The sequence below is a fragment of the Phalacrocorax aristotelis genome, chromosome 1 (assembly GCF_949628215.1).
Source record: "Phalacrocorax aristotelis chromosome 1, bGulAri2.1, whole genome shotgun sequence".
NCBI classification, from domain to species: domain Eukaryota; kingdom Metazoa; phylum Chordata; class Aves; order Suliformes; family Phalacrocoracidae; genus Phalacrocorax; species Phalacrocorax aristotelis.
Genome location: NC_134276.1, coordinates 160260067 through 160283797, shown reverse-complemented (window position 1 = coordinate 160283797; position 23731 = coordinate 160260067). Strand labels below are relative to the sequence as shown.

Sequence of the window (23731 nt, the reverse complement as noted above, 5' to 3'; positions counted from 1 at the left end):
AGTAATGAATGACAGTACTCCAAATGTTAAAAAAACCCCAAAATTATATTGTAAATACAGTACAAAAAAGTTTCTTTGTGTAACTGTAAAGTAATCTGGACCGAACAGCAAGAAAATAACAAAAATATAAAAACTGCTAAGTCTTGCCAAAGTTTTCCCTCTAGTACCAAATACCACAAGATACAGATTATACAAAGTGTACAAATTTTAAATAAAAATACACGACACCAGGGTTGTGGGTGTTTTTCAAACTCTTCAAGAGTTTTCCACTGTACAGACAACAAAGCTAAAGCCGATCCCCTTCTGTTCCTTACAGAGCAGATCTACCCCGTCACCACAGCGCTCTCGCTTGCAAAGGGCTGGTAGGAGCCAGGGATTTTGTGCCGCTGCCAACAGCAGATGCTTTAGTATGGGGCAGGATCGGACTGCTTCCTTCCTGGGCCCTTCCCAATTCCAGGCTCCCTGGGATTAGTCATGTGTTGTTAAAACGTGTGTATGCTCTGGTCTGAGGCTTGGGTTGGGAACCGAGAACCTTCTGCCTCCTCCACTAACTGAGAAAACCTAACACTGCACTGAGAAAGGCCCTGTAAGAGAGAGACTATCTTGTGCAGGTACAGTTGGGGAATACATCCTAAAGAGGAATATGGAGAAAAACGCTCCTGCACACCCGAGGATTTAATTGAAGTACAATTTGGGGGTCAGCCACAATGAGAGACAGCCTACTTTCAACTACCCGAGAAACAGAAGCTAGACTTACTTCAGAAGTTAAAAAGTGCTATTCTGTCATTTTAAAACTTTTATAAGGCTGGAAAGGCTAGAGTCAAATTCTGTTCCAGTTGTTCTACCTACCTTCACAAGATAGCCTCTTTCTACAAACACTTAAAGTCTTCCTGGGGTTTCCACACACAATGCTAATGCTTACGACTACACATATAGTTGATTCCTGCAGGAAGCGGGGTGAAGCAAACTTGATTCATATTTTCTGCACACTGTTGGTGGAGGGAGGGCTTTTTGCTTTTAAATTATGTATATATATACACACACACAGAGAGAAATACACAGGATAAATTAAAATCTGTTACAGATACTGGTAAAAGTTAAATACATATGATATGAACACCACATACACACACATACAGACACACAAAAGCCTATATGAGAATCAAGTGCTCTCCTGCAGCTCCTCTTCTAGGAGCAGAAAACCAAACACCAAGTGTGTGGCTGGAAGGAAGGGGAATTGGTCCAATCAACCCACACGTGCCTTACTCAGCTGTAACTGCTTCAAACTGGTCATTAGTCACTGCCTCACAGCGGCACCGTGGCTCTTTCAATACTGCTGGTGAGAGGGATGGGGGATCAGCAATCTCAGAAACCAGTTGTCTGTTCACAAAACAGATGTGAGGTTGTAGAAGCAATCCAAGTTTTTCCTATTTCCACTCTTCTCCATCAAAGCAGGCTGACCATGCCCTGGAAAAATGAGCAGGAGGTTCATTCTCTCAAGCCGGTGCAGTTGGTTGATGGATCGTGGTAATGATGATTTGGGTGCAAATCCACAAGAAAATATTAAATTCGTTGACATCTTCCACTTCAAATGCCAGCTACCGGAGCAGCCAGCTGATGCTGACAACTTTCAGTTATTACTGACTGAAGAGGGGGGGTTGGAAGAAGTGACCAAGAGGCAAAGACCTCTGTATCTTTGAACAGCCATCCAGCCTTCCCCTCAAGCAGTCAATATTAAACTGCAAAACAGAAATAGGGCTGGTGAAGAGTTCAGTTCTATTCCTTGGTCCAAACTATATTATCATCTCTACCTGCCCACAGAGTATCAGAACACTTCAGGTTGGAAGGGATATCAGGAGGTCGTCTGGTCTATTCCCCTGCTTAAAGAAGGTCCAACTAGAGCAGGCTGCTCATTCAGTTTTTAAGTATCATCAAGGATGGAGAGTCAACAACCTCCCTGGGCCACCTGTTTCAATGACCTGTCTCATGGTGACGTTTTTTATTTTTATATCAAGAAGTCCATTCTCCGGCTGTTTCTCCCAGTAAAGGATCTGAATTTAAGGCGAGTATCTCAACAGCTTTCTGAATTCTTCGTACAAAGTACTTTCAGAGTGGAGGACATTTCACCTACCAACACAAAAGGGTTTTCTCAGCTTAACTTCACAACTTTTCCTAAAACAAAAGTCAAGTAGTTACAATCCTATGTATATACTATACAGATATAAAACTTTAAAACCCTACACACGGAGCCCTTCGGGAGTACCGGCGTAGCGTGTATGTACACAAGTCAGTTACGCAGAGGTTGAGTACATCCCAGGATCCTTTCCCATCAAAGTCCAGGCATGATGTAGGCGATGTTGTCTAGTGTGTTCGACTGGGAAAAGAAATTCAGTAATTTTTAGTGTCAGCAAATGACTCAAAATCGCTAAAAAATGACACAGATGAGGGTACTGAGCACGTTCACTTGTCTTACAAGTTACCATATGAGGAGACAACCAAATCTGCCTAGTCATCACCACCACTGCTAGGCTTATTTTCCTGTTTTTGGAAATGTAAATTAACTAAACATAAAGGTAGCTTCAGTATTGCTGAAGCACCTGGAAACAATGAAAACACTTGAGGCTTTCCTCAAGTGACCTCCTCCGTACAAACCCCATACCCTACCTCTGAATTTGAAACAAGCCACTTTGACCATATCATGTCAATCACAGGAAAGACTAGAGATGAAGGACTTCAGCAAAGTGATCAAAGCCATAGCATATAAAAAAAAAATTACTTGACTTTACACTCACAAGTCCTTTATGAAATTCTGTAGTGTAAAAGTAAAGAGAAAAACCCTCAAAGACGCCCACTAACAGAGTGTCAGATGAGAAAAAGAAGTGCCCTCCATTTGTCTTTGCAAATTTTAAGAGAATTCCGAAAGTAAGAGTCCTCCTTGTGCACATCAGAATACAAGACCCAGCCATATATTATCTGTATGTTCTTCAAATGCAGTATTTCAGTAAGCTCAAGCCTGTGGCTGGATGGCCGAAGGCGGCCCCAGAAATAACACCTTTTAATTGCTGAAGACAGAGGAGCTGGATCTACACCAGTTGCGATTCTAGAGTTTAACAATGCCACCCACTGGCTGAAAAGGTAAGTTGCATTCGACATGCAACACGACCGCTGACAATCTTATCCATGTCTTAAAACACCACTGTCGTTATGTACCCGATGGTAAAAATCAGAATAATTTATTTATTATCAAGCCTGAATACCAGTTTTCAGAGTGAAGGGTAAGTGCCTTAATCCACCTAAAGCTCCATTGCTCTTTATAACAATGCGTTCATCAAGTTTCCAATACGTGCACCATTAGTCATGTAGCGTCATTGCTCTGAATGCACTTGGCGAGCAAGAAGGAAAAAAAGCATAGGATGTTTTTACATGGCTTAGGATGGGAACACCCCACTGACTCAGCTTTTGTGCAGCCAACCAGTTTGTGGGAGCTCACAGACTAAGCTGCTGACTTTGTTGTTGTTGTTGTTAATAGTCCTTTCTCAGAACGAACCAATGTTTGGGTGGCCCTGTTGTAACGTGCCAATTCATATCTCATTTTTGTTGTTCTCTCTGCCAGATTTGTTTTTCATCTCTTAACTTTTGGAGACTATATCTTTATTTTTCATTTCTGCTCCACTCCGTCTCTGCTTTATTCATGACTCCTGTTGGAGGTGTGACTCCTGATTCCTTTTATGCTGGTGCATCTCAGCCTATGGCCATATTATGCTACATATATGCCACAAGCTGTTGCTAAAACAGGGCTCAATATTAAGTGTAGTTTAAAGTGGAAAAGAACCTGTAGTTATGCAGTTCCTTAAAACACAGCCTATTTTCCTTTCCTTGGAGAAGGTTACAGGCACATGTAAAAGGCCCTACTCAATCACGTTAGGAATCCTGAGATCACAAGTTATTTTTTATGCTAAAGGAAAAACAGATTGTGTGACACAGAGCAGCTAGAATGTGCTTTTTATTGTTATGGAAAATTACAACTTTCAAAAATACTGTATGTGTATAGGCGCTTTTATTTGATCCAGATGGATTGATTCAGTCACTAAAACAGGATCTACACACACTGCAATCAATGCTACAAATATTAGGCCAGTTGCCACTGGGAGAAAAAAAGTTGCACAGTACTGTCCAACAGTTTCATCTTAAAAGAATTTCAAGAAATGTTCCTCTATAGAAGCGTATAACCATGACATTTTTCTTACTGCACTGCAATTATAATCACATGATACGACTGATTCATCAAAAAAAACTCTAGCTGGACTCTAATGAAATTAACAGTGCTAGAATGGAAATAACCACAAGGAACTCACCAAAACGTGCTTAGGGCAGCCATTCAACTCAGGCAGTTGCGTGGTCAGACATGCTAACGGGCCCAAAGCACAGATGATTGAATCCAGAAGTACTGACAAACTTCCTGAAACAGCCACCATTCCCTGGAAGTAAGGAAAGAAAAAAATGGCTAGAGATGAGTAGTGGAAATTATGTTTCTTTCACAAGAAGTAGGGCACAACAGAAAAGGTCAGAAAGTTGTTGGTTGCATTAAACACTTAATTCCACAATTTTTTGTAATGGAATTTCTTTGCCATTTTGTACCATCTATTTTTTTAACTACATGAGTCCTTACGACAATAGTTGTTTTATTATTGAAGTCTAAAGAAATGCTAACTCTAACAAATGCTTTTGTCATCGATACACTTTCAGGAAAGGGAATTTAGAATCATAGAATCATTAAGGTTGGAAAAGACTTCCAGGATCATCAAGTCCAACCGTCAACCCAACACTACCATGTTTCCTAAACCATGCCCTCAAGTGCCATCTCTGTCTACACATCTTTTAAATACCTCCAGGGATGGAGACTCCACCACTTCTCTGGGCAGCCTGTTCTGATGCCTGACCACCCTTTCGGTGAAGAAATTTTTCCTAATATCCAATCTAAACCTCCCCTGGTGCAGCTCGAGGCCATTTCCTCTTGTCCTATCACTAGTAACTTGGGAGAAGAGACCGACACCCACCTCACTACAACCTCCTTTCAGGTAGTTGTAGAGAGTAGTAAGGTCTCCCCTCAGCCTCCTCCAGACTAAACAACCCCAGCTCCCTCAATGTCTCCTCATAAGACTTGTTCTCCAGACCCTTCACCAGCTTCACTGCTCTTCTCTGGACATGCTCCAGCAACTTGTTGTCCTTCTTGTACTAAGGGGCCCAAAACTAAACACAATATTCAAGGTGCCTTTCTGTAAAGGAAGAGATTTTAGTCCAGTTGTTCCTCTGAATAATGTTCTCAATCGGACACACCAGAAACAAAATGCAAGAACGTTTATTATACTGCCTATAAAACAAGTAAGCATAGTGGGATGAGATGATCACATTAGTCACAAAATTCAATTATATGATTTGAGACAAATATGTGTTCTCTTTACAGGCTGGGCTGAGTTCTGAAAGTGTGTGTGCATGTGTGTGTGCGTGCACAGAAACACTATCATCTAACAGTAGGAAACTATTGAAGTGGTTTAAATGGTAGGTGTGGCACTTAGGGACATGGTTTAGGGGTGGACTTGGCAGTGTTAGGTTAACAGTTGGACTTGATGATCTTAAAGGTCCTTTCCAACCTAAATGATTCTGTGATTCTAAAAATCAAACATCATCTTCGTTACCAGGTAAACTGAAACAATAGTAAGCCTCTATCCAAAGCACTGGCAACATCATACTGCCAGAAAACAACAGGACATGCAAAAAGCATCTTGGTAAAGGCCTTCTCTGCAGAGATTGGCAAAGATAGAAAGGAACTACCAGATCCAAGGTAAACGTATAGTAAGAAAAGACTATAGAGTCTATTGAACTAAGAATTGCCTTCAAGGACCTAGAACTGCAAAGGACCTGTCTTTTTTTGATGCCTAGCATTTACTGAGAAACAAGGCTTTTTATTTCACTGAGAACAAACAGCAATGCATCAAAGAAACATGCCACGCCATCTCTAGTTTCTCTTCCTAACAGAAAAGCATTGGCTAAACTTTTAAGTAAAATAAAATAATAGTCCCCCAATCCTGTGTGCAGATTACATAACATCGCTGTGACATTGCTGGTTACAGACTCACCTCTGTTTCCTGCAGTCTGTGTCCAATGAGGCTCAGAGATTCACCCAGCAACTGCAAGTGTGCAGCTACATCAATAGGATCCGTCTCAGGGACTTTGGCTGGTGAAGAAGACACCACCACGGTGCTAGTGGGGGATTTCTTATGAGGGGAAATCACTCCTGTTGGAGAAGCTGGAAACACACAAATTAAAATTCCATATTCTCTTCTTTTATTCTTTTGGTTACAGGCCTATTTACTAAGTTCAATCTCAAAAGGCATGAGATGCTTAAATAGTTCTGTGGACCTGGTCCTATGGTCTTTGGAGTCAAAACTTTCCTTCTATGTGTACAAAGCACCTACCTCTGCTGAACACAATTTGGGAGGTTTGGTTTGGGAGATTTGATAAACAGAGATGCTAAGCCAAGAACAAGCCTTTTTCCTCTAGCAGCAAACTAATCCCACCCCACTAGAACTTCCCTGCCGCCTCTTCTTATTTTACATTTCAATCCCTAAACTGCTAAAATCAATACCATTCTACAAATTAGACAAGGAAGTATTTTTTTAAAATGCTGACATCATTCTCACTCTCACAGAAACATTGTTTTTGAGTAATATGATGAGTTAAATGTCAAGACTTGTGAGAAATCAGGTAGGGGTGTGAAGCAGGAAAGGACCTTTGTTCCTTACTCCACAGGCAACGCTACCTTCCCTGTCCAAGAAAGAAGAATAGAACAAATAAAACGGAACAACTACCTTTTATTTTTGGTGCACCGTCTGAAGATGATGCCTTTCTCTTCACAGTGGTGGCCTCTGCTTTATTCTGCTTGTGTTGGAGATACTGAGCTTTCTGTTTCCAGATCTGCAGTTACCAGGTATGAAAAGAGAGATTCATAACATTAGGTAATTCTGTTACCTGATGCCAGGACCTGGAGGCAGAATGATGTTATGCAGCTAACTGGTGAAGCAATACCATGAGAAGCAAATGGATGCTGTTATGATCACAAGGACAAGGTTTCCGCCTTTACATACTCTGGGGATGCAGGTAAGCATTTTTCAAGGTATGGTGTCAATGCTGCCAGCATGTTCTGGCATAAGCACGTAGTTTACAGAAATCATTTTACAAAAACATCTCACACACAACTCACCAGTTTATCCTTCTCAGGTAGCTGCTTCCATACTTCTGCCAGTTTTTTACTTAGCTCTCCAAAGTCTGGCAGAAGGAAAGAAGAAAAATGTTTAAAACAAATGTTTAAAACAAACGAAATCATAAAATCATGAACAGAACATAGAAAATGTATTGGCCCATGCATAGGAAGCAACCCATTCCACAACTGGAACTCTCCACACTGTCCTGAAAATGACTGCCAGTATGCATTCCCATTACTGTTCAAAATGAAAAAAGAAGCTGATACCAGGAATATAATCACACGTGTATATACAGGAAGGTGACACAATGAAGATAACTCTTTAAGTAGAGGAAGAAAGAGCTAGCCGTTTCTTTATCCAGATTCACAGCTTGGTTAAAATGCAATGAAACCAAAACATTATTAGATTATCAACACTCGATTATTCTCTCACCTATTCCAGGGTGCTCAGACACAATAGTTGTACGATATTCCTTACAGAACACTTGATAGGCAGACATATTTTTCTTCTTTGGCTAGTCAGAAGAAGAAAAGGAAAAAAAGATTTTTATTTGTAATGAGACCTACTCGAATTCAGTAAGAATTTGACATTTATTGAAGACTTAAAGAAAGATGTGGTGCTTAGATCAGGAACCTAAAAAAGCAGTGTTTTACATGTTCTGGCTGAATTTAGTGTTTATGAAAGCACAGGAACCAAATGGAAGCAGTCTTAGTACAAGGCTTATCTTGCAACAACTCTATCAATGCATTTCATTCATAAGTTACAACAACCTGCTGTGTTAAATCCAGGAACAACATACAACTCTGTTCAAATATCTCGGTTTAAAAAGTTAAAATAATAATTAAAAAATCTGTCATACTATTCATAGTACCTGTCATAGATCTGTCAAAACAATTCAGTCCTCATCATAATGTTTTGTTCCATTCCTTGCATCCTTACAACACTTCAAATTGGCAGGAAAATAGACAGTGTATGTACACTGACAGCAGAGGCATAAGCGGTTGCCAAGCTATGACCAGAGAAAAGTTACCAAATAGAACAGAATAATGGCTGAACAAATTTGGGCTACATCTGCCCACTTCCTGACACAAAGCAACTCCTGTCTATCTGAACATACACAAACTGCTTCTCCCCACTTACGATCTCACACGGCTACAGTTACATCACCTGTAAACTCATTCATATGCCAGCTACCATTTCTCCTACTCATATTTTTACACACTAACCATGGAAAACTGAATTTATGAGTACATGATAAAACCGGGAATGTGGTACTCTCTAAGAATTAGAACTTCATTTGAATACAGGAGTAAATGGATAAACGTCTTCACTTTTCAGGTTAGAGGTCAATTCCTTTTTACAGGAACTGTGATGACGGACTAGATCACTGGTCCAAAAGTCTCCCTGGCAATAGCTAAACTGGTTACCTTCGCAAATGATGGAGTCATGCTTGGTACAGGTACCACATTAAGTATAACCTTTCAAAGAACCTCTGTTGGCTAAAGACTGCATGTGCCACAAACCCAGAATGATATATATTCCTTTTGCTATGAACAGAAATTGCAGTGGCTGACACATTTTTCCAGACATGCTTCAGTGAAGCTGTCGATCCCGGTATTAGTTATCCTTCTGTTTCAATTTAACATGCTTTTGTAATGGAGTGCCTAATTCACCATTACCCATCACCCAATTTATATTTTCCCTTCTATTTTTCCTTACTTTTTCTCTTTCTCTCTCCTTTTCCTTTTCTCTTTCCTTTTCTTTTTCTCTTTCCTTTTCCTTCTCCTTTTCCTTTTCCTTCTCCTTTTCCTTCTCCTTCTCCTTTTCCTTTTCTCTTTCCTTTTCCTTTTCTCTTTCCTTTTCCTTTTCTCTTTCCTTTTCCTTTTCTCTTTCCTTTTCCTTTTCTCTTTCCTTTTCTCTTTCCTTTTCCTTTTCCCATTTATCAGCTTTGTCCTTCTCCTTGTCTTCCTTTTTCCTCCTCTTCTCACCTTGACCATCTGTGTGAAAACCAGCAGGAGGAGGTGGAGGAAGAACATAAGGGGTACTGGGAGGAACTGGTGGTGACACTGTTACTTCTGCTGCTGCCACAGGAGCATGCCCAGAACTCTTTTTCGACTTAGAGTGCTTCTTCTCTCTGTGTTTCTCCTTGTCTTTTTTTTTCTTACTTTTTTTTGACTTTTTCTTCTTCTTGATTTCCCGGTAGGAGTCATCTATCACTAGCTCTCCAGCCTCCAACTCCCCACCAGAAGAGGAACCAGATTCTGGCGGTGCCTCCATACCTGAAATCTCATACTCGCTCCCATGGCCCTCTGAAAAAAGGGAGGTGTCGGCACCAAAACTCTCAGAAGGTGGATGTGGGTCCGGAGGTGGTTTGTGCTTCTTCCGGGATGTCTTCAGAAAGCCCTGCAGTTCATGACCCAGCAGGAATGAGCCTTGCTCATCTCGTGCTGGTTTCTTTGAAGATTTCTTTGCAGTTGCTGGTGCTGAAGAGTAGGAGAAAGAATCATCATCTGCTGTACTACTTTTCTCTTTCGGTGAAAGGATGAGCTTCATTTTCAAGCCATCAGGTTCACGAAGAGTAAGTGTCTCTGTGTTCACGTAGAGAGGTTTCATTTTTTTAGATTTGTGGAAGCTGCCATCGTCCACTGAGTGCTCCACGCTGCTCCCACTCAGCTTCTTCTTGTGGTGCTCCTTTTTGCTTTCAGAATGGCCAGAGGAAGAATAAGATGATTTTTCAGAGGCCTTCTTCGAAGACTTTGAGCTTGTGGCTAAAGGTGAGGTGATAGCCTTGAGCAAATCCATGGTTGTATCAGCTGAGGATGGGCTAGAAACTGCTTTTTTCTTCTTTGATGGTAGATCCGAAGGTGAAACACCTGAAAAAGATCAAGGAAAATGTACATCAAGATGATTCCCTTAAAGTCAGCATTATACTAGCCAAAAGAAGTGACGTGGGAATCCTGCAAGACTTATGACTACAGCTAACAGATTTGCATCCTGGCTTAAAGAGATGATCTCTGAAGCTTGGAGCCAGTTCAGCGCAGCCTTACTAATGCAATTCAGGAGCTGTAACGCCTGAGTTGGTCAAATAATTTAAGGCAGGAAGACAGATTAGGAAAGTTCATGAAGTTTTGTCAATCTCTGTGTTCTATTGTGAAAGAACATATTTTGATGCAAATGTATCTTATTGAGCCTGAAATTACATCTCAAGTGCAAGGTTTTCATGCCATTTTTAGCCAAGGTGAGAATATTGAAAATACAAGCTTTTTCATTCTGAAAACAGATTTTGACAAAATTTCAGCTTGGCTTTCTCTTTTCATTGGGCCAAAAATAAATCTTAAACCTGTTAAGCTTTTATGAAGAGAATTGTCATTTCTGGCCAGCTTATTAATTGTGAGAATAATGTTTCTGTACTTAAACTGAACACAAAAGCATTTACTTTTCACCGTGATGCATTCTATTTTTATAAATTCACAGAAAGTAATACCATCTTCAAGTAAAATTACAGTTTGTAATGCAACAGGGAAAAAGATATGCAAATGACAGAAAGGAAGGCATGGGTTAGAAAACTACAACTTGTCAGTGAAAAGTGGGGTGGAAGATCTCTATCCCAACAATGGCAACTTGTTAAGCCAGACTCTGAAAGTATCACTCCCTAATCTTTTGCTGCCTGGTGCTGATCAGCATCAGGTTTCTGATTACTTCTCCTATGATAGGTTGATGTACCTTCCCCCCATAAAGTGCTCACCATAAAGCTTGATGACACTGGTTTAACAGCATCCTTTCCTCAAAGTCATGATGTTAGCCCCTTCCCCTGCCTGATTACTATCTTACCGCTGCAGCAAAGCTTATCCGAGGAGTGCTTTCTCTTCTTTTTGTGAGGTTCTGTCCCTGGAAAAAGCTCACTGTCCTAGAATAAGAAGAAAAAAGCTGCTGACACACAAGAGCGAATTAATACAAGATTCACATGGACTATTGACACAGTCAATAATTTGTAGGAGATACCAAGAGTTATTTGTACTACTATAACCAAGGAACCCTAGGTATATAAACCAGGATCATTATTCTAGGTGCTAAAACAGAGGAAACATACTCTGTCCCCAAGAGCCCACAGTGTAGGTTTAAGGTAAGAAACAAAAAGCATGGTACAGATAGGTGGAAGAATACAAAAAATGGTATTAGTCAGGACTGGTCTCAGCACAACAGCCGCCTAACCAGCATCAAGCTTGCTGTAGGCACTGCAGCACAACAGGGCTATAAGGAAACTGAAATCTCTCTCTATAGGGAGCTCCCCCAAGCGAGAGGGGGAAGAGACAAGAAAAACTTGAAAAAACACGTTTGAAAGTGTTAAGAAATGGGCAATGAAAGCCAGCACTTCGAGATCAGCTGATGAGTTGATAAAAAAGACAGGCATCTACCTCTTAATACAGCTGAGAAATAACTAAGCATGCATAGGCTGTCAAGCCTTGAAAATGAAGGTGAGCAGTTCATGTTTAATATACTGAAAAAGATAAAAGAAGTGAAAGGAGGTACAGAGAGGTGACAATTAAAATGACAGGCCAAAAAATTGACCGTAATGTCATGTAACCCGATTATTATTTGTCTCTTGACCAATTTATGGTCTGAAAATGAAGCTCCTTCACCGAATTCCATCTGCATGGTAGAAGAAAATTTTAATTTTCAACTAGAACTTGTTTTCCAGATTAAAAAATAAATAAAAATAATCACAGGATAGTCACCGTTGAGCTAACATCAGAAATTTTAGCTGAAAGAGGAAAGTTTCAAAGAAACTTAAGTTGTCACTATGTGATTTAAGGCCCCAAAGAGGTGAATAGGCAAAGTTCATACCTCTCAAGAGCCATCATTTCAGGCTGTCTGCAGAATCAGGAAGACAACAGCGCTTCAGTTAACATTATATTCATCCTCTGCTAGCTATTTATACAACTGTAAATTCTAAAAATCTTTTTTTGTGTGTGTAAAAAGTTATTTGTGCTATCTTACAACCTGCAAGGTTCTAAATCAATCCTACTATCCTATTTTCCGAGGCCAAAGAAATCGGAATCAGTTGTAATTGGGATTCACCCCCTCCTTTTCCCCAGAAAAGTTACTGAACAATACAGGACACAATTAGCTACTCTTGCTGTCTTCTACATGCATTTCCATATAAAAAAGAACAAGAAACCCATCCATCCCATTCAGTCACTAGCTTTACACATATCCTTACACCTTCAACCTTTTCTCTGAGGGCTTCCTGTCCTGAGTTGCTATCTCATCTTCCCCTTGCAGCAGACCCTTGTAGGAGCACTCTTTCTCTCACTGTATCCTGTCAGTTGCCAGCCCCATGTCATCAATGCTTTGGTCACTCTCTAGGAACTCTGAGATTTACGTGAAATGGGAAAAAAGGAAGAAATTAACTACCCCACTAAGGAATGACAGACGTGGACATTTGCACAGAGTGATGCACAAAACCCAACAAGTACAGGGGCCTAGAAGATAACAGTCTGTACTTTCTGACCATAGGGATGGGGCTCAGTGTTCTAATGCTATAACACAATCACTCAAGATTTCATTTCAAACCCTTGTATATTTCCTCCTAAAGACAACTGGACCTAGAAATGTTTCCATGACTAAATATATCCCTATCCCTAGTCTCCCATTCCATTGACCTGGCAGGGAGAAGAAAGGCTGCAGTGGCAGAGTTTCCAGTCAGGGTGTTTGCATTAGGAAATACCACCCATTTCTCTCCAGTTCTAATCCCAGTACCTTATATCTGGAAGTCAAGGGCTTGGGATCCTCCAGCAACTTGGCCAGGTTAAGTTTAAGGGCTCCACAGCATACTAGCTTCCTTTCCCACTCTGACTACATGGCCTGGCAAGGCCTGCAGAGGGTACACTTCATTTTTTTTTAGCAACTCCTTCTGAGATTATGAAGCAGTAATACCTTCTTTCTTCCTGGAGTCATCATAAGCCACGGTGGTTCTGCAGGAGCCTGAGAATGTGTTGCCATGTCTGGGCTTTTTTCCCCCTTCCCATCTACAGGAAAAGGTCTGAGAAACAAAGAATGAAAATAACCCTCCCATAAAGAAGAATCACAATGTAAAATGGGAAACTTCCTCTGAACCAAATTAAGATTCTCTAGAAGACAGTGGGAAAGGAAAGGAGTCTACCTTCTGGTCGGTTCATGTTCACCCTTCAGGCTTGACAGAATTTTTTTTTTTAATTAAATTGGAGGTTGTTCTATTCTTTTGAAGATATAAAAGACCACCTCTTCCTTGTAAAATCTCCAAATCACTGAAGTAATTTATTTACAAAAATAGGAAGAGGGTGAGAAGACAGCTGAGTTTGATTTTCATGATGTACAAAACTGCAACCGAACTTGTGTCAAAGCCATTTTTTGTCAGGATCCACTGTAGGTAGCAAGTGGGATGTTTAAAAAGAGATTCCAGGCCCTTGAATCTCAGATGAAGTGAAGGAAAAGAAGGAACCAGGCAGGAATCACTGTATTACAAAAGAATTATCTGACATATTTTTAACTAAAGGATTGCACATTTTGTAGTGAAGGTGTACATCCTTCTGATGTGTTTCCCAACACTACCACTGCAGCCATTCTGGATGCCAGCCTAGGAGAGGGAACACAAGAAAGCACTCCTTTTCACTAGGTCTTCCGCAGCACCCAAACCCCTGTCAGCTCCCAGGTTTCAGGCCTCCTCACTGAGTCATTCTGTTCCATGGTTGCTGGCATATAGCAGCACAGTGCCCTTATGGAATGGCTGCACTCAGGTTCTCTCAGAGTAAACAGCTTTTGTTCTTCTGTCAGCAACCAGCTTAACATGAAAAGATTGACCTTCTGCTCATAAGACATTAAACCAATTGAACCTAACTGATTTTGTGTGTGCACATGTGTAAGGGTTCAACCACAAAGACCATGGAGCTTGTTCATTCTAGCTGTCACAGTAATCCTGCCACACTGAAGTTACACTGAATACCTTGGGAGTGGGAAAATTGTGCTTGTACTCCCCTGCGTGTACCTCAGTTTTATAAATAATTGGCTGAGACCGAGAATGTACAACTATAGTGGTTACTTAAGTGTAACAACGAAGTCCCAACTAAATCAAGCTTGCAGGTACACAGGAGATGTTTCTGTTTAAATTCATAGGAATACATGTTATTTCTTCAGGTTTTGGGAAACCATCTGCCACAAAATGTTTGAAGGCAGTATTCTGACCATTACATATTGCTGGTAGCAAGCACAGCAATTTGTAGGCTGAATTTATGTTTGCACACAAAAGTACCACATATGTACTCACACTAGAGCACTGCACTTTGCAATAAAAAAGCATCTTGCCACTTGTAGGCTCAAAACCTCCAGCCAGATCTTGTGAACATTCCATCACGTTCAGTTGTCATATAGACTTCAGTGGGAATACACATGATACTAAAGCATTGTGCTCAAGAGGACAAAGGCCTAATGTAGACAGTCTTCAGCAAAACAGAACTGAAGACAGTCACTCATGAATGGATGACTTGGAGAAACTAAGGTTTGTTTATAGCTACATGCATACCTTTTATTCTCTTTTACAATGTTACCTGCTTGGCAGGTATCAAGGTTGGTAGATAATGCTCACAGGGGTTTATAACCTAGATCTCTAACCCTGCAAATACAAACCATATCCTTAATTTGCCTCATCCTATAAATCCCAATTAGGTTCCCCTGCTTCAAATGCTTCGGTTTCAGCAGCAATCGCAGAGGTTCAGGGGAGATGTTCTCTCTCCACGTTTCCCGCTCCCCAACGCACATGCTTGCGGGACCAGGCCACGCGTTGCTCTTCTGCAGCACCCCGACCCCCACCGGGACCTCCGCACGCCGGCCCCCACGGGAGGCCGCGCACCCCGCTGGCGGCAGGCGGCGGCAGGTGAAAGCGGAGGGGCGGCAGCTCGGGCCAGGCTCCCTCGCTTCCCGCCGCCGCTCCCAGCGCCCCGGTGGAGGCGCGGGGGCGGACGGGCCCCGCCGGGAGTTCCCAGCGCGGCGGAGGGAACGAACGCTGACAGCGGCCCCGCCGCAAACCCCGGGCCGGGCCTGTCCCGGAGCGCCCCGCGGTCCAGCCCCGCGCATGCGCGCCGCCGTCCTCAGGGCCCGGGCCCGCCGCCACCCGCGCCCTTCCTTGCCGCCTCCGTGTGAAGCGGTCTCGGCCACCCCGCTCCCGCCCGCTCTCTCACCTGAGCGGGCTCCGGCCTCGCTCCGGCCCGCGGCTCCACCCCTGCAGCAGGTCCGAGCGCGGCCCGGCGGCGGAGCCGCCCAGCGGCGGCGGGGACTGCCGGCCCGCTGGTGCCAAGCCGCTGCCGCAGGGTGGGGATGCGTCGCGGCTGCCTCACTCAGCCCCGCCGCTTCCCGCCGCGCCGCCGCCGCCTGCGGCCGCCATCTTGGAGAGGGAGACAAGGGACACCCGCCCGGCGCCGGGACCGAGGGGCAGCCAGCCGAGCGCCGAGTACCTCCAACGTGGCACCCGCAGGGCGGGGTAGAAGGCGGGGCGCGGGATTACCGAGCGTATCGATGGCGGGGGCGGGGAGCGCCGTTTCCCGGGGCTCTGAGCAGGGTCACCCCACCGAGACCCCAGGCACCCCACCCGGGTGCCCCCTCAAAGTCCCGGCCCTGCTCTCCCCGCGGAGCCGGCGCCCACCTGCCTCTCTCTTGTCACCCGTTTAAGAGAGGAGCCTCGGGGCTGTCAGGGCTTGCAGCGTGGGTGGGTTGTTGGAAGGTTTGTGCCTGCCACGATGGGTCAATGGGAAATGGTGAATTCCTGCTATTAAGCAGTTACAGAGCCAGCACTTCCCTGAGGTTAGTCATGCATGCACATGGACGGGCACATCTCCTGTAAGCCCATCTGATTCCCTGTGGAACTGAGTGGATGGTCTGCACTGGTGGAGAGTCAGGACCAGCTGGAGCCAAGATAAGCGTGTCCAAAGAGCGCACTCAGGCCTGAGAAGGCGTCATGCAGCCCTCACACCCTTCCAGTCCACTGTCCGAAGGTGGCAGGCGAGAGAAAGGCAAATTACCCCCAGCACCTTCTCAAGGGCTCACTGGTTACCTCAAAGGATTCAAGATAGAGGTAAAAAACCTCAAGAAACAGCCTGGTCAGAAAAGATAAGTCTTTTTCCCGCCAGGTTAGCCTTTCTTTGCTCTCAGGAGGTCCATGTTCAGCAAAGCTCATTTGACTCTTACTTTAAATCCCATCATCTCCACTGATGGCAGGAGTCTTTATTTAGATGCTGGGAGACAGTCGAACGGCTCTTTGTCAGAGGCTGCTTCCAGTCACATGCTGTCTGCAGGCTACAATTCCCAGCCATGCCCGAGGTTAAGCTTGATCCATCACAGACATTCTCGTTCCCCAGCGCTCATAGATTTGCCTTCTGGTTCTGATGATGCTTTTGTGTCCCAGCAAGTACATAATGATGACAGTAATTACTTGTGGTACGGTAGAGCCTAGAGGAATTAGAAGAGAACAGGGGCCTACTCCTGTTATGCTCTGTGAAAGTATAGTTTGATCCAAGGTCAGTGGTACAGCCTTTATGCACAGGTCAACATCTGCAGGTGAAGCAGCTGTAACACAAGACTAAAACACACCAGCCCTAAGGCTGAACACAAGGCCTGCGCAGATGGTCTCACACATGTACACGTGTGTGTCTGCTGCTGGTGAAACTCTAAAATCACTCCTTGCCCTCCAGCCTATAACCCAGGGAGGAGTTAACCAGGTAGACAAGTACTTCTGCAAATTTATGACCAGGACCTTGCCAGAGTTGAACTCTTTACCTCCAATTATTGATGACGTTTGTAGGGGTCCCAGTGATTGATCCATACCCCATTCAGCAATGCACAGTACAACAAAAACATGGCTCCAGTCACAAGGATTTTACAGTCTTCAGCTTTCTTGCTCATATCATGGACGGTATGGAAACATCAGTTAACTTCTGGGAGCACTTGGCCTATGGGTCAGGTGGAGGCAGAATGGGAGCAAGTCAAAATAAGCCATTGGCATGGTTGGGAGAGGCTAGATGCAGCCTAAAGGAACAGGGATAGAGATTGCTTTGAAAATTGAAAGCCTAAATTAGCCTGGTATTTGATGATGGCAGGCATTTGATAATGATAGCTAGTAAATATGTAGGGTTAGTATGTTTAATATTCTGCACCCTAGAATGAGAAAGTATTCTAGCTCCCCTGCAGTTTTATGTTTTTAGTGCTGGATGGTTCATAGGTATTAGATTGTGTCAGTGATTGTATGTGGAGGAGAGAGAATGAATTTGCAGGTGAATTTGCAAAAATGAGCATAGAGCAGGATCTTGCACATAAAGCCACTGAAGCACCAGTCATTCAGATTTCCCGTGGTGAGATCTATCAATGCTCCTTTCCTCCCACAGAACAATAATAATAATAATAATAATAACAACACCAACAACAACAACATGTAGTCCCTCCTACTGCACTTTTTGTCTGTGCAGAAATGCTTGGAAAAACTAATTTCAATCATTCCCCTTCTTCAGAGCTAATAAAGGGAACCAGCCAATACAAAACACTGGCATTTATTGGGTGCTGTCAAACAGTTTAGCCTTTTGTGTTTCTAGAAAATCCAGGGATCCCTTTAGAGTGTGCACCTACATTATACAGGTCAGGTGGGGAAAATGTCAGGACGCTGATAGGAAATTCAAAAGAGTCAGTGCCCCTTAAAGACCTTAACACCTGAAGGAATTGTTTCATTCTACTCTTGAATAGAAGACATTGTAGTGAGGGAATCAGAAAATCAGACAGTTCCCATAGTTTTTAAGACCTGAAGTGCAGCTTCAGTCAGTCAGTCTCAGACTATTGTGAGAATATTGCTTATTCCTTTTGTTCAGAACACCTTGCATTCTTTTGCCTACGTGCCAGGGAGAGAAACTGCAGAAAGGTGCATGGTATGTTCCCTGAGGTGTCCTCTTGGCAGTGAGGTGCATTTTGTATGAAATGCTCTTGCCAGTGCATGTTTTAGCATGTGTGTATACATTCCTATGCTTAATGCAAGATTAGTTGTGTGCTAAGGGTTACCGCCCATGACGCCACCTAACATGGTCTTGCTTTCCCTGGATTATATCCACGATCTATCCTTGTCTGCCTCTTTTCCCCTGCCTGCACTAAGGTGCAAGTTTCTAGATTCAGTAGCCCTCTCTTTGTTTCATTGTCTTTTAGTGCTTAGTTCAGCAGGCTCTCAAGTGCGATGGTATAAAGGGAATGAATAGTAACAGGAGCACAAACCCACAGCCAAGTTATGTATAGAATAAAATATGGCACTCAGAGCTGTATGAACAATTATCTATTCTCCCTGTTGTAGACTGCAACTCACAAAACTCTTTTCGCTCCTGCCCCATTTTTCTGTAATTTTTATCTCAGCTATCATAGAATCATAGGATAGGTTGGGTTGGAAGGGACCTTTCCAAGATGATTTGGCATTAACTGGAATGGGACCTGATTTAAAATCTCTGATCCCCAGCTATCCATGGAAAACCTGCTTTCTTTTGCACAGGCAGTGCTACTCTTCTCTGCACACTACAACACTTTATGTTACTAGCTACCAAACTGCCCTTAAAAAGGACGCATGGCTTGTTACATTTGGATATGTTCTAAGAAAAATAAATATATTTTAAAAGGCTATGAATATATGGAGAAAGTGACTACAATGTTACAGTGGACTTTAGGTGAAATGGACTGTGAGTGCCAATTTCCTCAGCCGTATATTTTCCTTACTGTTATTTTTAAACAAGGCTAGTGAGTCTTGTTTGAATACAAAGACTTCCTTCCTTAGAAAGGCAAAACTTAAAAAGATCTGTTATGTGCATTGTTTCAGTGTTGGGGATTTACTTAAATTAATTCCCATTTATCTTTGGTGGGTTTTTTTTTTGCAGGATGCATTCATTTTCTTGCCTTTTCATCTGGGAATATAGTCATTAACAAAGCCACAAGAGTGTGTGCATTCATTTGTAACATCAGTAGAACAGCCTGGATGTTCCCCAGAGCCACAGGGTCTGTCACAGTGGGGACACACCTTCTCCCCCTGCTCCTACCGCTGCCCCCACTGTACTTGCATGCTGAGAGAGGTAAGGCGAGTTGGGAGAACGGTGTCCTCGTCCATCTGGTTAGGAAACAATACCGTTTGTTGCAGCAGGATTAGAGGGGTCTGGAGAGGAAGAGCATGCTCCTGCGTGTGGTTAGGCAAAGGGGAAGGGACAGTCTGGGGATAGTCTGCATAGGGGAAAGGCTAAATGCAGAGAATCAGTCAGTCTTGGATTTGCCTTTTTTCACTGATTTTTGGTCTCCTCCTCCTCACCACCTGCCAGGGTGGTAGAAGTGGTTTAATCTGAGTTTCACAGAGCCATACAAGGACTATGCTGCTTTCAGTGCTCAGCTCTCCCTCTATGCCTACTCCCTGGGGACCTTGCTGGTCTCTGCTGACCATAATTCCTCACAACCCTGGTCCCATAAAACATCAGGCATTCAGCTCTAGCTGTATTCTTGTTTTACATTCTCCTTTTTCTCCCTTGGATCTGGTGATTTATTTCATTTCCTCCTCTCACATCTTGACTTTCTCTATTATACCCCTCTTCTGTACAGGCCAGACTCACCTGCTCCTCTCTTTTCAGACAGAGTAGCATGATCCTTCACCTGTACAAAAATGCCTGTAACTCTGGGCTGCTTCATTCCTGCAGTTTTCTGTTTATGACAGAACCACAGCTTCAGCATCTGTCCTGCACTGGGTAGCAGAAATTATTATATTGCTAAAATTTCTCTTCAAATAATGTAGATGGGTCATGGCTGTTTCTGTGGACCAAGCCTGTATATTGCTTCTGCTTCTGGCTACAGATGTTGTAGCTGGAGATCAGAACTTTTGGGAGGAGCAGAAGACTTCTCTGTTCCCCGAACAGCTGCAAAACGGCAGCGGAGTTTGCAGAGGAGAGAGAGAGAGAGGACAATGTTGCCTGCAAAACTCTTGGGTTGCTGGCTGGGCTAATGTCAACCTCATGACTGTGATGTGCTGTGATCTATGGAGCTGCTGCAAAAATATGCGCAAGAGGTGATGTGTTTCCACATGGACTCCAGACTCTCAAAGTTTGGAGGCATGGCAAAGACAATAAGAAGATGCACTGGTGTTGGGACCAGGTAAGGAATAACAAAAGGTGCCTTGTCCACCTGCATGCATTGCAGAGTGGTATGTATTGGGGGAATATGGTGGTGTTGCAGGACATTTTATATGTTGCAGCTGTTTACGCAGCAGGTAATTTGCAATGTTTTCAGGGTCACCAGACTAGATGAGATAATCTGGGTCACTAAGTGCTGTTCCCTGCTATTGCAGGCCCACTGTCATTCAATCCGTACTGTAAATTGATCGATCTTTATCTTAAAAGCAATCAAGTCTCATCCCCTGACAATGCTCCCTGGGCGGCTGTTCCAGAATCTCCTTCATCTGCTGGTTAGAAACCATCTCCTGATTACCAGCCTAAATGTATTCATGGTTAGATTGCATCCATTTGTTCCTGTGCCAACATTTTCTTTCAGCTAATATAATTATTGTCTCTTGTTGCTGTTTTTGCTCTGATGTATTTATAGAGAGTCGTCATACCCCCTCTCAATTCTGATTTTGCTAGGCTAAACAAGGCATGCTCTCCTAGTTCCCACATAGCTGTTGGCCTCCTCCTTCCTCTCCCCACGCTGACAGCCTTGCTCTGTGCTTGTTCATATTGAATTCTTCCCTGAAGCTGGGTGACTGGTAATGGACACAGTCTGCTCAGAGGTCTCACCAAGGTCTTACACAGTGACTCTAATACTACCCTCTCTCTAGAGGAAGTACTTTTTTTGTGAGGATAGAAGAGCTGAGTACCTTCTTAAAACATTTGGATACAACTTTCTGTTAAGATAACAGCAAGAGTCAGTCTGCATTATCATTTCTCCTGTAGTCACAGTGGGATATGGCAAAGAAAGGACATATACAGCTTATTCCTGGCATTTTGGGGACCAGGACAGAGCCTGCTCAGCTCTAGGTTTACTCTGTAACTACAGCCCATGTAATGTGGAGGAGGGACTGTTGTCTCAGGTAGGTAGCACTCTCTGATATCACCTTGCAGGGTGGGCCACCACCGTCATGCTGGCAGTTTTGGGGTGCTGATCGTATACGGACTAGAACTGACCTTCCTTTTGCTTCATTTCTTCATCATGCCCTAGCTACTGCAGGGCTGCACCATCTTTCTTCTCTTCTTTTTCTCTTTTTCACCCTATACCACTTTTTCTCCTGATAGTCAAGGTGCCAGTGGATGCTGAACATGCAGTTATGACCCTTTTGCTGCTTGAATACAGATACTCTTTTTACCACTCTCCATAAACTGCTCAGCTGCCTGTTTGACCCACATCTGTCTGAGATTATATTTGATTTATATTTAGGTGTGTACCAGTTTTGACTGTCTTAAAGAAAAACTAACTGTTTGCTATATTGTGCCAGACAGATTACAAGACTTGGAGCATTTGCAGATGGAAAACAAGAAGAAATTACGGAAGTAGGAACATGGAAGATGATTATAACATTTATTAGAGAGAGGATGAGGATGTTTATCCTGGTCATTTGGCTTATGTGTGCAGGGGCACACATCATGGTAGAAAGACCTTGGAGTGCTGACCTTTCTGGGAATTGTCACTCAAAGGAAAGAGAAACTGTGCTACGTGGAGCCATCAACCCACCTTTCCCCAGCTATCTAAAGGCAACTGGTCCTTGGCCTTGGGGTAAATACATCCACTCAGGGATACAGAGACTTTTTCATGTGGTTGCACTAGTGTTTGTTAACAAACTTGCTTAAAGAAGCCTCATCTTTCACTGTGCCAGAAGCTGAAATAAATATTAACTCAAGCTCACTTTTCTGGGTTACTGGAAAACCTAAAAATAAGGACCTGTGGCATTGTGACATGGTACAAGAGACCTATCTAACTGGGAAGTCTGCAGTCTGGGCCATGACTGAGTTAATGCGGGGAAGGCCTCTATAAAATGAATTTTATAAAAATTTTATAAAATGAATTTTAACTATACTTTGCACCAAGCAGACAAAGGAGTCCTAAAGCTGAGCCTAAGTTTTTTTTGTACGAAGACAGTATTGGTCTGAAGTGTAAGTAAAAACATGGTGTAAACTTGCAAAGAGGACATTTTCTGTGCAATCTGCATCAGAAACCTACAGAAGAAGTTGAGGTGCTCTGAGTGGGATCAGAGTGGAAGCTCCTTCAGCTCATAGCTCACTGCAGCCATGCAACAATATTTTGAAATTTCTTCTTTTCTTCCTTAAATACCTGTCCAGATGGTAGCTGAGGATTTTCAACATTGTCTGGGGGTGCTGAAGCTGTGACAGTCTGAGAAGCGGTTTTGACCAGCCTCCCAGTGACCCCCAGATCCTTGCCATATGCCCGGGCTGTGTACTGATCAGTTGTACACTATACAGCAGAGGATAAACTGTTCTCCCAAGAAGTGCTGGTTCCCAATAAGGCACACAGGTCTGTGTGCCCCACATTTATTTTGGCGAGAAACCTGGGGAAGAATTTGGTGTTTTGTAATTAAGGTTTCAGACTGGGGGGGTCCCAAACAAGAAAAAAAGCTGTTGTTCATTTCTGTGGAGGATGCAACACTCAGTGTACCTATGCAGAGAGAAGTAGAGAGACTGTGTTGGTGTACATCCCAGTCATAACTCATCTTTTTAACAGTACCAGCCTGGTAAGGCTATTGAGTATTGGGGCTGCACCTGGAGCACAGAAAGAACGGTACGTTTTATGGTCCTAAATTCAATTCATGGTTAGATGTCTCAGGCAATGGAAGCGTTTACCACATCACTTGAGAGACCATTGTATTGTCTGCTGGATTTCATAAGCAAGGAGTTTTCTATTTTATTTAGTTGAGCTGCTTGCTTTTTTTCTGAAGAAATAAATGACCAAATAAAAAGCAAATCTGAAAACCTTCCCCACTGAGTCTATTTCAGTTGTTGGTGTTTTCTTCACATTTTCCTCCTTGAAATGCATTAGTTTCCAGCTGAAGGAACCTGAAGAAAAGATGATTATTACCAAGAAATTTGCAAATTAGCACAGCTCAAAACACCCCCACAGCAGTGTTCTAGTAAAATGAGTGAGGTTGGGCTGAAACCTCTATATATTTATTTGGATCATTCTGTATTTTGATTTAGCAATCCTATTACCAAGCTGAAATTTAGGACTCTTTAGATATATTTGTCCTGGAAATAGCACTGGTAAATTATAAGCTCTGGTAGGTGGGAGGATGAGGACAGCGTCTAAGATCAAGCAAGGAGAAAAGCAACAGACATTCTTCCGTTTCTATTAAGTGCATTTGCATATTTTCAGCACATTCAGCAAATGAATAATTTCTCTGGATGGACAAAATTAGTGGTTAAAGAGAAACAAAATGCACCAAG

General features: G+C 43.0%; 1 protein-coding gene across 4 annotated transcripts; it reads right to left on the bottom strand.

Moving 5' to 3' along the window:
• Positions 1–29: 29 nt before the first annotated feature.
• Positions 30–15728, bottom strand: HMGXB4 (HMG-box containing 4). 4 transcript variants are annotated; one of them, XM_075075916.1, is made up of 10 exons: positions 15476–15728; positions 12484–12634; positions 11094–11169; positions 8982–10135; positions 7695–7776; positions 7262–7326; positions 6870–6975; positions 6138–6307; positions 4356–4478; positions 30–2374 (listed from the first exon to the last, which is right to left on the bottom strand). In XM_075075916.1, exons 4-10 carry the CDS (start codon positions 10062–10064, stop codon positions 2330–2332), a joined length of 1674 nt encoding a protein of 557 aa, XP_074932017.1. In that variant the 5' UTR covers positions 10065–10135; positions 11094–11169; positions 12484–12634; positions 15476–15728; the 3' UTR covers positions 30–2329. The 4 variants fall into 4 exon arrangements, with proteins under 4 accessions (XP_074932017.1, XP_074932035.1, XP_074932026.1 ...); XM_075075934.1 differs by having other exon boundaries at positions 12493–12634; XM_075075925.1 differs by lacking the exon at positions 15476–15728 and adding an exon at positions 13200–13262.
• Between the last annotated feature and the right edge of the window lie 8003 nt (positions 15729–23731).